This window comes from Cucumis melo, chromosome 5 (assembly GCF_025177605.1).
Source record: "Cucumis melo cultivar AY chromosome 5, USDA_Cmelo_AY_1.0, whole genome shotgun sequence".
NCBI classification, from domain to species: domain Eukaryota; kingdom Viridiplantae; phylum Streptophyta; class Magnoliopsida; order Cucurbitales; family Cucurbitaceae; genus Cucumis; species Cucumis melo.
In genome coordinates, this window is record NC_066861.1 from 28,489,326 (window position 1) to 28,504,483 (window position 15,158).

Sequence of the window (15,158 nt, forward strand, 5' to 3'; positions counted from 1 at the left end):
ATGATTTTAAAAAAATCGATCAATTAACCCTATAAATTGGTGTTATCCGGTTTTAAATAAATGAAGTTATAGACAAGTTCTTAACTTTCTAAATTTGTGCTTATTTTGTTCTTATAATTTAAGAATTGTCCAACAAACATTAAATAGATCTAAACTTTTGAATTTTAACTAAAATTAAACTGATACCTATTTTCTTTTTATTAGCCTGAGATGATTTCAAATTACCCATCTGAATGATTCAAAATTAATTTTTTGATCACCTTTTTTATAAAATGTTTTTAATAACTAAATCTGTAGTTGTTTTATTGTTGAGCGTAAATAGTTTGTTCTCTTATTATTATTAAAAACACCCTAATAACAAAAATAATTATAATCATTTCATATTCTAACATACGAAAAATTGTGAAATTGTGATATAGAATAAATATGAAGTATATTTGGCGTGTGATATGGAAGGGAAGTAAATAGATTAATTGAAATATCGAAGTGTATCAATAACTTGATTTATATTAATGACATAGGCCGAATTATTAAAATTGTCAACAATAACTTAATTCAACTTGCATTGAACACAAAAAGTACCATCAAAATCATAAAATCTACAGTATATATATAATGAGAAAAGGTTTTCCTACAAAAAAAAAAAAGTTGGTCAAAGAAAGAGGGAGGTGAGTACGTGGGTGCCGCACGTGGGGGATTGGACAGTCTTTTTGTCAGTCTGAATTTCTGAATCCCCACTTCTCCTTCCCATTTGCCCCTTCCATTTTTTATTATTTGCTTAATAGTAAATACAACCCCACCTCACCCATCCTCTTCTTTTCCTATTTCTTTTAGTTTCATTTTTTAAACTTTTGGACGGATATTGAGACAATGAAATGGTATAACAAAGAGAGAGAGAGAGAAACAACCAGACCAAGCTTATGAGATTATGCCTACGAAATAAGATTCAAGGGAAATCAACCAAATAAAGAGGACATCATTACACATCTCTTGATCTCAATTTAATTTATATTCAATTCAATCAATTATTCTTCAGTTCCAACAATTTACAAGCTATTGTATTTACTTATCAATATAATTCTTTAAAGTTTGTTTCTGAACATAGACAACATAATGTAGATGAGATTGAGAACTTACTTTCAAGGCTTCTGGGCAGAGAACATAATGAAAGATCGTTGGACTTTGCTTGAATAGTTAATCAGACCGCAGGATTTGCACAATTCCTCTATTTCTTCCTCCGTTAAGTAGCCATATGGCTGAAAACCACGCTGCTGAACACACACAAACTTATAACGCTCACAATTCCATCTTTATAATCAAGACAGTATGAAAATCATGGCATCGTTCAGAGTTGGAGAAACCTAGAATCTTATGAATCGTTAAAATGTAATTGTTTATCATAAGATGGTCAAAAGCAATTTCACATATGTTTGGTTTGGGATCAGTTGGTATTTTGAACAATTGACGGATTATGACAGGATTCAAGATTATTCATAGTGTAGAGGTTGGTATTTACCATAAGATCAAATAGTCAGAAATTCTATAAAACTGAAAAATATCCATATTCGGTCCTATAAAACTGAAAAATATAAGCCAGCAAGAAGTCCAATGTCTCATTTAGAAAGCTAGCTTGTTTATACTGCCTTAAAATGCGAGCTATTAGAAATTATGCAAGGACGGACTTCGTATATGCAAATGCATGATTACCAAGTTTATGACCCAAGAAATATTGATCAGATAACACAAATTTTTAAATCATAGTTGCTTCCTGATAACTAGTGAAACTAAATTTTATACTGATCAAATATCCAAAAAAGTAAGGATGGGGCAAGGATAGATTAAGAGTATACCTCTCTTAAAAATCTTAGGTACCAGGGAGTAGACGAAGTGTACCGCAAAAAAGTGGTTCCCACAAATACTCCACCACTCCGCATTATACGAGTGATCTCAGCAATCTGATGAGAATAGTCAAAGAAACCCATTACTAAAACTAAAAGAAGTGGAAAAATATTAACCTTAGAATATATAAAAATAACCGGGAGCTAATTCCTACATGTTTCAACTAAAACTTCCTAAAAGGAATGAATTAGTCAAGAAGATGTATCAAAATACCAATTGGCCAATGAACCTGCCGTTAATTCAGACACACTGATGTGCACTGTTCCATACGAATCGAGTCCCATGTTAACTATTGTGAAGAGAAAGGCTTTAACATGAAGCGAGAAACTTTAGATGATTTCAATCATGCATGCTGGTTGAGAAGACAATTTCAATAGTGGAAATAATAGGATGAATTCAATGACTCGAGAGTGATAATCTGTAACATGGTTAGATCCCGAGTTTGGTTCATCTTTTAGTGTGAGTAGAGAAGAATCAGTTGACGCCAAGGAAGGATTAGCTCAAGATTTGCTGGAGCCATTAGACAATTTGGGAGGAGTTTTAAATACTATGTTTTTGAGGAAGAGTTTTTGTCTCCAAAGTTGGAAGATCCTTCCCATCGAACCCCAATGCCCCTTTCCAAAATTCTAGCTCACCTAAGGTCCATTGTCAAAGATTGTGATCTAATCTTGGTTTGAAGTTGTTCAGGATTTTGCAAGACATCTGTCTCCTAGAAGATTAGCTCATGAATCTGCTCAAGCCCTGTTCTGTTCCTCTTGAAAGTCAAGATTTTTTCGATCCACGGTTTTTTGAAGTTGAAGGTTTTGTTTTTGTATTGATTATGGGTTGTTTTTGTTGTACTATTGCCGAATTTGTTGGTTTGGTCTGTTAGTTTAGCTCGGGTTTTGTTTTTTTCTTTTTTTTGGGTACTGTTATTTGTATTCGGGTTTTTATTTTGGATTGTTGTTGTCTCATTGCTGTCTCTTTGTAATCGTCCTTTCATTTTCATTTTATCAATGAAAATTCTGTCTCCTTTCAAAAAAAAAGAAAAAAAACGTGGTTGAACTCAGCGGATTATGACTACTGGTAGGAAATCAAATAATAGAATGTGTTCTTTAAGACAATGCTTACAGCATTTGAAGGAGATGGCCAACAATGCAAGGCTGCTCCAGCATGAACGGCATCTACTGATCCTGATGAAAAGGGAAGCCTAGAGATATCTGCCCTCACAAGAGCAAGATTACTGCATATTTTCCAAAAGAAGATGAGCTAATTAATATAAACTTTCTTTCTTGCAAGTGAATTGGACTTCACTTAATACACAAGCCAGCAGAATATAATAGTGATTGCAGTTCCAAGGAACTAAACTAATACAGAACAAAAGTCACTAAAATTACCTGTTCAAGAGAGTAGCATCCTTCTTAATGAAGTCATAACATTGAAGAAGCATATTCTCAGAGAAATCAAGAGCAATTACACCTGAGAAGGAACCAGATTTTGCAAATTTTCTGGAAAACAAACCACTACCACAGCTTGCATCCACTAAAAGACCACCTTCAACAGATTTAAAATACTCCATGGCCATTTTAAACTGCAATGGTGTATAGTTACAGAAAAGGTTAGTCACTTAGTCCAATGAACAATACCAGGGAGAATTATGTAACATTGCAATTACACTTGTTTTTCTCCACAAATAATATTTTGAATGGCATCAAAATATCAACTCTAAAATCTACGTCCATTTGAATGATAGTGTAATTATTGAGACAGAGCATACTTCTTCGTCGAGGCCTGGGAAACCACTTTGGTTAAAGTTTTGACGCCATCCTCTTTCATACAGATATGAAACAAGTGGACTCCTATAAAGTTCAAAAATCAGAAGCAGTTCAGAGTTGTCACCTGAAGGAGGGAAACTGCAACAATACTGTACGCCTTCCTTTAACTAGACTAATGAATGACATCAATTTACCATGAACCCAAAAGCTTAATCTGATGGGTGAAAGTAAGTTTAATAATATATTATTCTAACACTCCTCTGACTTGTGGCCTCGAAATGACTCGAAAAAACCCAACAAATGGAAATCAATATTAATTGAGAAGAAAATAACATTGTCGGGTTTGAACACAGGCCTTTCTAGACCACAGCCACCTAATCTAATGCTATATCAAATTGTTGATTACCCTAAAAGCTTAAGCCGGTGGTTAAAGATAAATTTGATACTACATCATCTAACACTAAAAAGATGAAACAAAGTAGGACAACTAAGCGAAGAAAAAATGAAGAGGAAATATCAAACAGATACCGAAACAGCTCAGTTCCCCCAGGTTTGACTTCAACATATTCCTTCATTCCAGAAGTAACTGTGAGATCTAAAAAGATGTTTTTGCTGGTATATGACTTATTGCATCTTCTACACTTGAAACCAGACCTATAAATAGCTGGCCTGCAAATTTTCCACTTCAACCAGATCAAATTATAATGTTATGTAACAAGATAAATTTCAAAAGATGATAGATATCTCAATTAGTCAACTTACAAGTTAAAACCTGGCGGACCTTTTCTCAACAATGGTTCAAAACAAACCGGACATGAAAACACGTCAATTTTCGAATTCTGATCTTGTTGAGTACCGGAATCCTGATAGCAACGTAAAGTAATAGTAATTTCGAATTCAACTTGATGAAACAGCTCGAAATTGAGTTACAATTACAAATTAAACAAAAATTTCCCCAACAACCAAACGCGCGATGGAAATTGGGAAATCATGGTATAATTCAACATCAAAAAGGGGGATTATAAACGATGATTGAAACAAGAATGATAAAGTGGAGCTTACCGACTCAAGAACGAGAGCCGAGCTTGCTCGAATGGTGGAGAGGAAAGAACGAGGAGTGGACAAACGAAGAGGATACCGAAATTGGATGTTGCGAGAAAGATAATGGCTGTTATTATATGAAGTTTGAGAAGGAAAGAAAGTTGCTACCGCCATGAAAATGGATTGAGAGAGAGCTCCTCTGAACTCTGTTTCTTCTTCTTCCTCCTCCTTCCACCAATAGATTAAATAAATGTTTTTGATGACGTCGATTATATATATAAATAATCTCTTAACATTTTGTCGTTAATTATTTTTATTTTTTTATTTTTTAGTGAGTTTTTTTTTCAAAAATTAAAAAAAAAATTCCAACTATTTTTTTATCAAAACAAAATACTTAAAAGATAAAATTTATTAACGTGCATGAAGTTGTTCACACGAAAATATTTTATTTTTGATATTTTTTTATTTTTTTAACAATTTTATTTTTATAAAGCAATTTTGTATTTTATAAATTAAAACTCTATAAAAAAAATAAAATTATAATAACAAAATATTTACACTTAAAAAAAAATAAATTTTGTTCTACTAAAGTTTGAATGAAATCTCTAATAATAATAATAATAATAATAATAATAATAATAGAATTCAAAAGGTATTTTTATGAAACGAAATGTTCCACGCGGCACCACGCGCTCCACGCCCTGAATGTGAAATATGGAAATCACCTTTTTTGTTATTTTACATAATTAAACTTTGCAATTTGTTATTAAAATTAGTGGAATAATAAATAATTTTCATACCACAAAAAAAAAAAAAAAAAACATGTTTACAATTCAATTTTACGAAAATGTCCATACAAATGGTGATACTTTTAGAAAATTTTATAAGAAAAAAAGAGGTTTAAAAATTATTTTGATTGATCAATAAACATTTTATACTTTATTGATGATTTTGGATTGACGGTGTTTATATCATAAACTTCTTTGATATTTTTAATTTGAAACAAAAGAATCGAAATAGTTACCAAATATATTATTGTTTTCAGTTTTTACAAAATAAGAAATGAAAACAACATGAAATAGAAATATTATCACCCGATTGAGTGATGTATTGACTAAAATTTCAAAACTATATTTAATCTCCTTGATATAATCACAAATAAAAATTGCTGATAGATATTGATATGTGGACTACATGTATAGTCTAAATATCGAGTGACTTGTTTAATTTGGGTGTGGGTATGATTTAATTAAGACACTTATTTCCAAAATAATGATTGTTTAATGGAATTATACCATTTAAATTTAAATTGATGTTTAGTGTAAAGTTAACTATATATTTTAATTAAAAAAATAAAATGGAATTTATCGAGGGCTGTTTCTAAATGAAAAAAAAAAACCTAAATATTTATAAATTAAAAAAATATTATTGATAGGTGTTGGTAAACACTTATAAGCTATTATCATCGGCCACTAGCAGATATTGCTAAATGTTGAAGTTTTGTTATGTCTGTAGATATTTTTAGTAGTTTTACAATTTATTTACTACATAATCTATATAAAAAAAATAAACTTAAAATAAAGAAAGTTCCGCAGTTGCAAATCCCTTTTCCTCCAAGAAAAATGAGATTGAGACAAGCCTCTACCTTCATCACGTCTTCAACTAAAAAGTAAGTTTTCGATACATCGAAACCTCCAACATCTCCACAATGCGAAACCCTTCATTTTGTTTTTTTGTTTTATCTAAACTACCTCATGTCATAAAAAACTACGTAGTTGTTTTTACTTAACCAATGTGAAATTTTAGTAACATCGAAATGTAAGATGTTTAAAACTCGTTGCAAAACTAAACAAGTAAAAGAAAGAAAGAAGTGAGAAGAGATTTGAATCTCATCAATGTTGTTTGACTTGAAGAAAAGAAAAAGTTCCAATTAGCAGCTTTTGAATTTGAATACGAGCATGTTTTTCTTTATAAAATATATATATATATATATATATATATATATATATGAAGCATGTGTATTCACTATGACGACATGACGCACATAATTAGGTTGGGAGGGACGACATGACGACAATAAAAACCAATTCCACTAAACAGGTAAATCAATGTTTTCCTGTCTTCAGTTTCATCTCCCAAAAACCTAACTCTACTTTTCTTTGATTTCATCTCTCTCTCTCTCTCTCTTTAATTTTAAATAATACTAACATACCAAATCAATTTTAAAATCCCAAACATTGACCAATTAATCAAACAGAAAAGTGCAAAATAAAAGTTAATTATTCGACTTAATCAACTAATCATTTACTAATTAATTTTGTTTTTATATTTTATCAAATCAAGTAACTTAGTGTTACATCTTAATTAAATGCTCTCTAATTTGTTCCTCTTTAAAACAAAATTCAATTTGAGTAGCAATTTTGTAAGACTTTGTTTAGTATTTCTTTTTCAATGTCCCGTTGTTATATATGTTTTGATTTAAAAATAACTATACAAAAAGTACTAAAATTGTATTATATTTAGAAAAGTCGTAAAAATAGAATATTTAACAAAATATTTAAACTTCGTAAAAAATTAAATGCAATAATTTTTTTTTAAAATAATCCCAATTATAATTTGTTAATTCGTCGTGATTTAAAATAGGCAATGTTTTCAAATATAACAAAATAAACTAAAATATATACAAAAATATAGCAAAATTTTATTATCATCAATATCTATCACTAATAGAATATGAAAGTTTGTTATATATTTTGTAAAAACTTTCAACCGTTTTTCATTTACAAACATATATTTAAAAAAAAAAAAAGAAATAGACATCCAAAATAACCTATGATCCAAAAGTAACATAGAATGTGTAAAAAGAAGACATGTTTGATGAGAATATAGTGTGTGTTGTGTGTTAATAGGTAGGGTTTTTTAATGTTAAGTTTGTCTGATTGTTCTTGTACTTTAACTACTTGGTAAATTTTGCATATTTTTAGTGGAAACTGAAAAGTGGGTTTCACTTTTCTAATAATCTATTGATTAAATTCTTCATAATATTCTTTATAATTTAATTTTTGTAGAGTCCTCTCTCCCAAACACAATTTGAAGATATCTGTTTGTGCATATGATCATAATTAGTTATAACATTTTAAAATATTTTAATTTAAATTACAAATTTTGATCCTTTGATAACATTCATTCAGTCTTTTTGAAATATATATATATAAAAATATTTTATTGCGAATTTAAAATTATCCATCTTTATCAAATTTAATTTGATGAAAAATTATGAGTAATCTTCCGTTTGGTAACTATTTTAATTATTTATTTATTTTTCTATTTTTAAATTCTATTTTAAATTTTTGCTTATTTGAAAAACAAAATTGATTATACTTGGTAACCGAATTTGTTTTATGTTTTTAAAAAAGTTTTTAAAAATAAAAAATGAATTAGTTACTAAACGAACATTTTTTTTAACTTGGTTTTTTAAAAATAAAAAACAGAAAACAAATAGGTTATCCGCTCCAAGTAAATAATATATTATTTAACTCCTATTTGGTAACTCTTTTATTTTTTTTAATTTTTTTTTAACTAATTTACTTTTTGTTTTTTTAAACAAAAAAAAGTTGTTTTAAAAATTATATTAGAAATTTAAAAGTTATAAAAAATAAGCTTTCAAAATATACATTTTGCTTTCTAAAAACAAAAAACAAGGATGGATTTTGTTTTTAATAAACAAAAATTTAAAAACAGAAGAAAAAACAAAAAAATAAATCGATTATTAAACAAGACTTTAATTTTTTGATTTTACCCTAATAAACGTATAGAAATATGTGCTTTATCGTAGCGTTTGTTTTCAAACGAAAACATGTGACTAGCTCAATCTAAGAAAAAAAGAAAGAAAGAAAGAAAGAAAATTGTATAGGTACATATATATGATGATTACTAAAATCTCTCAAAATCTCAAATTTGTTATATAAGGGTTTTGTATACTCTTTTTTTATCCAAAAGAAGGGAAATTTTCATATGTCAAGATTGAATAATTACATCAATCAACCAAATTTTGTGATTAGTCAATCAAAAAAAAGGAAAATTCCAAGCCAAAAAGCCAAACTCATTCACCTTAGACATATATATGTGTTTGGTAGATAGCAAATCACGTTGTCTCTCCATTTATGGATGCATATCCAAATTTCATATTTTATTCATTGAACCTTGTAATAACTTATATCGTGGAAGGGGTTTTTTATCGTAAGAAAATATTTCATCGAGTTGTATTGGTATTTGAATGAAAGTTTTTTCTTTTTAATTCGCCAATATATATGTGAGACAAAATTTATAACTTTACAGTTTGGTTCGTAAACAACTGTGTATTACATTATCTCATTTCTTTTCCCAAAAATCTAGAGTATTTATAATTTATTAGCCATCGAAACTATATTTTATAACTATTTATTTCTAAAAAAATAGAACTTATAAATATTGGTTTTCATTTATAGGTTTATATGTTCTGTTATTTATCTTTTCTACTATTGTTTTAAAAAAAATTAATTTTTTTTTGTTTTTATAATTTAGCTAGAAACTCAAATATATAGAAAAATCGAGAGAAAATAAATATTATAGATAAAAACCATTCAAAAATAGCATTTTTTAAGAATAAAAAAATAAAAACTATTTACTTTTGAAAAAAAAAAGACTATCAATTGCTTATAAAAAAAAACATTCTCTTTCTTGAAAAAAATTACAAAAACATGCCCCCAAAGAAAAAAACAAACCCCCAATTAATTAACTCCAATTTAGAATGTTAACCAAACATTATATTATAAATATGAGACAAAGATTTGACCATTCAACCCAACATAGATCTTACTAATATTATAATCATCCTTATAAAAATTAAAAATAAATATATATTTCTTTCTTCCTTTTTCAATGATGACACCTTATTACTGTTATTATTTTAAAATCATCATAAGAAAATCAAAACAAAAACCAACTCACACCCCACAATGCAATCACTTTTAAGCCATTTTTCTATTTTAAAAAATCAAAATACTAATTTGGTCTTTACGTTGTCTAAAAAAATTAGAGGGTAATCGATTTAAGATTTAAAACTTAATTTATATAGTTAGATAAAACCTTGTAAATAGTTTTTATTGATTCGGTAAAATCTTCATAAATAATCTTTACTCGTATCCAAATCGAGCTTAGCCCAAGTGAAAAGTTTGATCTCTTGTTTCTACGATGGTTACAAGGGTTTTGTAATTTACCCTTTTAATTATAATTTATTATTGTTAAAAAAGAAGGAAAAAAAAAAAGGAAAGAAAGAAGCCCTTCCAATGGTTGTAATAACCTAAAAAGAAGGCATTATATAAAATGACTGGTCTTTTCACTGTTCCCCATCTTCACAAAAGAGACAAAACAAACCGGAAATAAAGTAGCTCCATTTTTTATCTCTCTCTTTATATATAGATATATATATATACCAATCAATATAAATTCTAGCCTTCCTTAGAAGTTCATTGGATTGAAAAAGAATATATATCATCAGATCAAAAACTCAAAAAAGACACACTCAAGTTTTAGAATCTTGTCTTGACGATTCTCATCGCCATTGTTTGCTCTAAACCAAAAGTTTAGCTTTCTTGTTCATACATACTGTTCCAAATGAAGCTCCCTCCAATGGCCGTTCTTCTTCTTTTCCTTATGATCATGCTTCAAGCTCAAGGTATGTACCAATATCATTATTGTTTAGTTTTGACGTCAAATATATATATATATATATATATATATATATATATATATATATATTCCAACTTGGGTTTTGTTTTGTTTTGAGTTTCGATGTCTTTCGTTCTTGTAAGTTCTGAAAATGAAAGAAAAAAATAAATAAATAAAAATTCGTTTGTTTTTGTAAGAATAATATTTTTAACAGTTTCTCCTATATTTATTTATTTTTTGTTTCGTTTTAAATACTTACAGAAAGTTCGAATATTCTTTTAAGAAAAGAGAAACCTAACGAAACATAAATTTTAATAACAAAAAGCTACAATTTTAACGTAATAGTGTTTCTGTGCACTTGTAAAGTTATTCGACATCCTTTTGTTAAGCAGAAAAAATGATTTTTTTCTTCTTTTTTTTGAAGGGATTCGGTTGTTGGAGAAAGGGATGAACAAAGAGTACAAGAAAAGTGGAGGTTTTTTGGTAAGTAAAAATGGTGGAGATAACTCATTGATGACAATGAAGAAGAGAGCCCCAATTAGGGCTTTAAGAAAACCATATTCCCATTGGCTTCCAGGCATTCAAGAAGATTATCATGGACCAAGAAGCCATAAATCTAGGCACCATTGATTTTTCTTCTTCTTCTTCTTCTTCTTCTTCTTCTTTTATGAGATTATTATTATTTGAAGCGTACATATAGAAACCAAACATCAATTAGTTGGATCAATATCATTATATTCTTTAGTAAAGTTAGTTAATGAAGATCATGGAGCAGACCGATTTAGAAGAAATCATTCCAAGAGCTAGAACAAAATGTGGCTGTCAATTTCTTATGTGTACGATCGATAGAGAAATCAACCATGTTCGTGGTAGCTACGTTGTACAGTTTTAGCTTTTAACCTTCTAGGTTGAATCAAGGACCATGATAGATCAGTCTCTACTGATTAGAAATTTTGAGGATAAAATTCTTTATTAAATAAGATTCAAGAAAATATTGAGTCTTCCATTTATTATTGTCTAACTCAATTTTATGTGTGTGTGTGTTTTTTTTTCTTACCACAATAATCCATTATTCTCATTCTTCATAGTTTTGTTTTGTGTTATTTTAATTTCTTTTTTTTTTCACTTTTCATAGTACTTCATTTTACTTGATTGAGAGGAAGAGCCATTGAGAAATGAAAATTTTAAATTGAAAGGATATAAAGTGTGGAATATTTAGAAGTACTTAGAGACCAAAGTATATAGAAATCTTGAATTAATTAATTACTTAAAGTTGATTTAAAAAGAGTAACATGTAAGCGGAAAAGCTGCAACATTTTTTGGGTAACTTTTGTTAATTTAATATGCACACATATTGAGAAGCAAATGTATATGTTGCGTCTATACTATATATATATATATACATCTTAAAGGTTTCTTCTAATTTAATCTCAATGTAATCGAGGTTACCACAAGATTCATGGTCGAGTTAAGTTTGAATGACTAAGATAAATAGAAATATACGACATACCATGAGTTAGGCGTATTAATGAGGTGCACGAATTAACCTAAATTTAATTCAATATATTATTTTAACATTAACCATCCTATATAATTTTTATGGCGTGAGATTTGAACTTGGGTATAAAGCAAGTTGGGAGACAAATATACTAATGGACTAACTTTTTGTATTTGTATGATTTTAGTTATATATATGTATATGTATTTGACCTATACAAAATTTGTTGATGTTCATATTAGTGCTGTATGTAAAAATATAGAAAATATGTTTATATATCTTCACTTTCTTTTTAAATCAGACTATGCGTAATTAACATATGAATGTGTATGTAGTTTAACAATGTATGGGTAGGGTTTGTAAATTTGACATCAACTTTTTCATTGTAAATATTTTCGGTTTTTTATATTGTCTATAAGTATCTATCTTTTTTTATTTATTTATTTTAAATTGAGTAAGTTTAATAATAAATAATAATAAAGAAATGGTAAAAAATAAAACATTTTACAAAAATATTTACATTATATAAAAAAAATTAGGTATAAAATATGAAAAGTAAATAATTTATCAAAATTTGTATAAAAAATAAGATATAAATTAAAATATTTTGTGCTTTCTTTTTTTTTTAATTTCGAGACAAAAATCTTTTACTTTGATTGGAATGATTTGACTATCAAAATAAAAAGAAAATGTATTATTATTAATTTCAATGAGAAGATAGGTTTGTTATTTTACATTTTTAATTTATTTTATTAATTATGTGATAAATTGGAAAAATTATGTCTAAAGTATGACGTTGTTAGTTACAATTACATCTAGACTTCTAATTATAAAAATTGGTCATTAAAGATTAAAATTATATTTTCATCTTACATCGATGGTATACATTTGAGAAAAATAAAAAGAAACATCTGAATAAAAGAAAATTGGAGGCGATGCCTATGTAGAATCGAAAAAAGAAAATAAAAAATAGACCATGTAAAAAAAAACTGGATATAGAAGTCATAAACCAATTCTATATGTGTGTATATATAAATAACAATATAGAAAAATAAATAATGGAAATAGGAGAGATAGTTTGATTTTATTTTGAATTGGTTAATATGATGGTGGAAAAAAAATACATAAAAGATTCAAATTCAAGGTAAAAATTAAAACAAAAGCATGTCATATAACTATACAAGCATAATGAATCTTGCAATAAAATGATCTCAAATATTCAAACATCCATGTAACAATAAAATAACAATTTTATTATTTAATATTTGTCATGAAAATAAAAGTATCTCGTGTATTCATATAACCATGATTATCAAATAAAATAAAGTTTTTAATTTAATCTTTAAAACAACTATAGTGATGTTTTGAAGTACAACAGAGTAAACCAAAATATGTACAAAATACAGTAAAATTTCAAATCTATCATTTATAGAATTTAAATTTTTGTTATATATAGTTTGAAAATATTTTATACAGTTTTGTGATTTGCAATAAGGGAATAGTCATAAATTATTAGTAAAATATTTACTTTCGTACTTACGATAATTCTCCAAAAAAATCAATCCATATATTTAAATTTTTAAATCTAAAAAATAATTATCATATACTCATAATTGAAATAGAATGGCGAGACATCTTTCTAATAAATAATAAATATTTATAAAATATATGATAGACTTTTATTAATATTGATTAGTATCATTGACAGTAGAAATCGTCTATTAGTTATTACGATAATTTGTTGAGATGATTCTATATATCCATTTAATTATCAAGTAAAATGATAATATTTTAAAAAATTAATATTTAAACCCATATATCAAAATCATTGTAATCAAAATAAAATTCACATGCTAACCCTAAAATGGCAAGTCTTGATTTACTCTTTAGAATTGAAATATATATTCATATTATTATTAAATAAAAATATGGATGTACATGCTAGATCGAACAAAAATTATGGACGAACCAAAGTATTATGGTTGCCAAACAAGAAAATGAACCACGTCAATTCAATATGCATGAGTCAATCCAACCCAACCCAATCGAACTCAAAAAATTTTGGTTGGGCCGGGTTAGTTTTTTTTTTTCATCTATCCAAGATGGATAAAGATTTCAAATTTTAAAGTTTTCAAAAGTTCAAATTCATGTTATTAAAGGAACAAATGAACACATTGAGGAGTTCTTTGGTTTGTAGGCAAAGTGGTAGAAATATTAGATATAAGGATGAACTTAGAAAATGTGTACCTTAGCAAATTCCTCGATCAAAAAACATGGAAAATGTTTTAAAACTCGGAGGTAAATTTGCCTCGAGATCTTGGTTTTTAATTTTATTTCAATTTTTTTTTTTATGAAAAGTGAAATACAAATTTGCAAGAGTAGGTAAAACATAGTTTAACATTATCCTAACCACAAACTCATTGGTATTCAATTATGAACATTAAAAAAAGTTAACAAAAAAAAAAAACCATAAAAAGCATACAAGTATGATACTATTCTTTCTTGGTACTTTGCTAACGTTGGAATTGCTTGAACCTAAGATAGATTTATTGAATCTAGAAAAACACTAAATCATTACGGGTAATTTGAGATTCGAAGTGAGTTATTATAACCATATGTTTTTGTGAGGTTAATTTGAATTATAATAATATGTGTTATTTTTTTGAGATATAAATTGTTTTAGTTTGAGAAGTAAATAGTAAACAAATGAAAAAAAGAATATAGAAGGACGATAGTTATTTTTTCAGAAGACTAGGATAAAAGTGAGTAAAATGGTAGTTAATTTAGACGTTACACGATAACACAACAATGTTACTGTTTTATTCCCCATTCACATTTTTCAGATATGGCGAAATAAATAGGGATGAGATATAACCAACGCACAAAATCATAGTGAGATCATGTACTCGTATGGTTTTTGTTTTCGTTCCCTTGGATAGTTCGTTTTAACTAAATGATATTCACATTTGCTTGTTTTTTCTTTTTACTGTAAGTTGAGTAATAATGTTAAATAATATTTAACTTTTAAATGATGTCACAAAATTTATATTTAGATTATTTAAACTATCCAAATGTTAAAAGTAAAAAAGCATTAAACTTTTTGTTTAGTCCATAATCAAAGATGAAAAAGAATAAAAAAGAGATGTGACAACTAGCCGGATATTTTAAAAGATTTAATATAAAATTGAAATCATATTAAAAGAGACATGATCAAAATTTATGGTATTTAAGGTTTTGGTAATGCAAGTATTAAGACA

General features: G+C 27.3%; 1 protein-coding gene across 2 annotated transcripts; it reads right to left on the bottom strand.

The window, feature by feature from the left end:
- Positions 1-990: 990 nt before the first annotated feature.
- LOC103496525 (uncharacterized methyltransferase At2g41040, chloroplastic) lies at positions 991-4,943 on the bottom strand. 2 transcript variants are annotated; one of them, XM_008458413.3, is made up of 8 exons: positions 4,716-4,943; positions 4,416-4,516; positions 4,182-4,322; positions 3,656-3,737; positions 3,276-3,469; positions 3,010-3,121; positions 1,851-1,955; positions 991-1,268 (listed from the first exon to the last, which is right to left on the bottom strand). In XM_008458413.3, the coding sequence occupies exons 1-8, from the start codon at positions 4,866-4,868 to the stop codon at positions 1,140-1,142; spliced, it is 1,017 nt and encodes a 338-aa protein (XP_008456635.1). In that variant the 5' UTR covers positions 4,869-4,943; the 3' UTR covers positions 991-1,139. The 2 variants fall into 2 exon arrangements, with proteins under 2 accessions (XP_008456635.1, XP_008456627.1); XM_008458405.3 differs by having other exon boundaries at positions 991-1,271.
- Between the last annotated feature and the right edge of the window lie 10,215 nt (positions 4,944-15,158).

What these genes read in the sequence shown, in the direction of transcription:
- LOC103496525 (XM_008458405.3), bottom strand. Translation starts at nt 4,868, where the DNA reads ATGGCGGTAGCAACTTTCTTTCCTTCTCAAACTTCATATAATAACAGC. An exon ending in CGGCTCTCGTTCTTGAGTCG is followed by an intron (nt 4,517 to 4,715) that starts GTAAGCTCCACT and finishes CGTTGCTATCAG; the next exon opens with GATTCCGGTACTCAACAAGA. An exon ending in ACCTAAGATTTTTAAGAGAG is followed by an intron (nt 1,272 to 1,850) that starts GTATACTCTTAA and finishes GTGTGTGTTCAG; the next exon opens with CAGCGTGGTTTTCAGCCATA.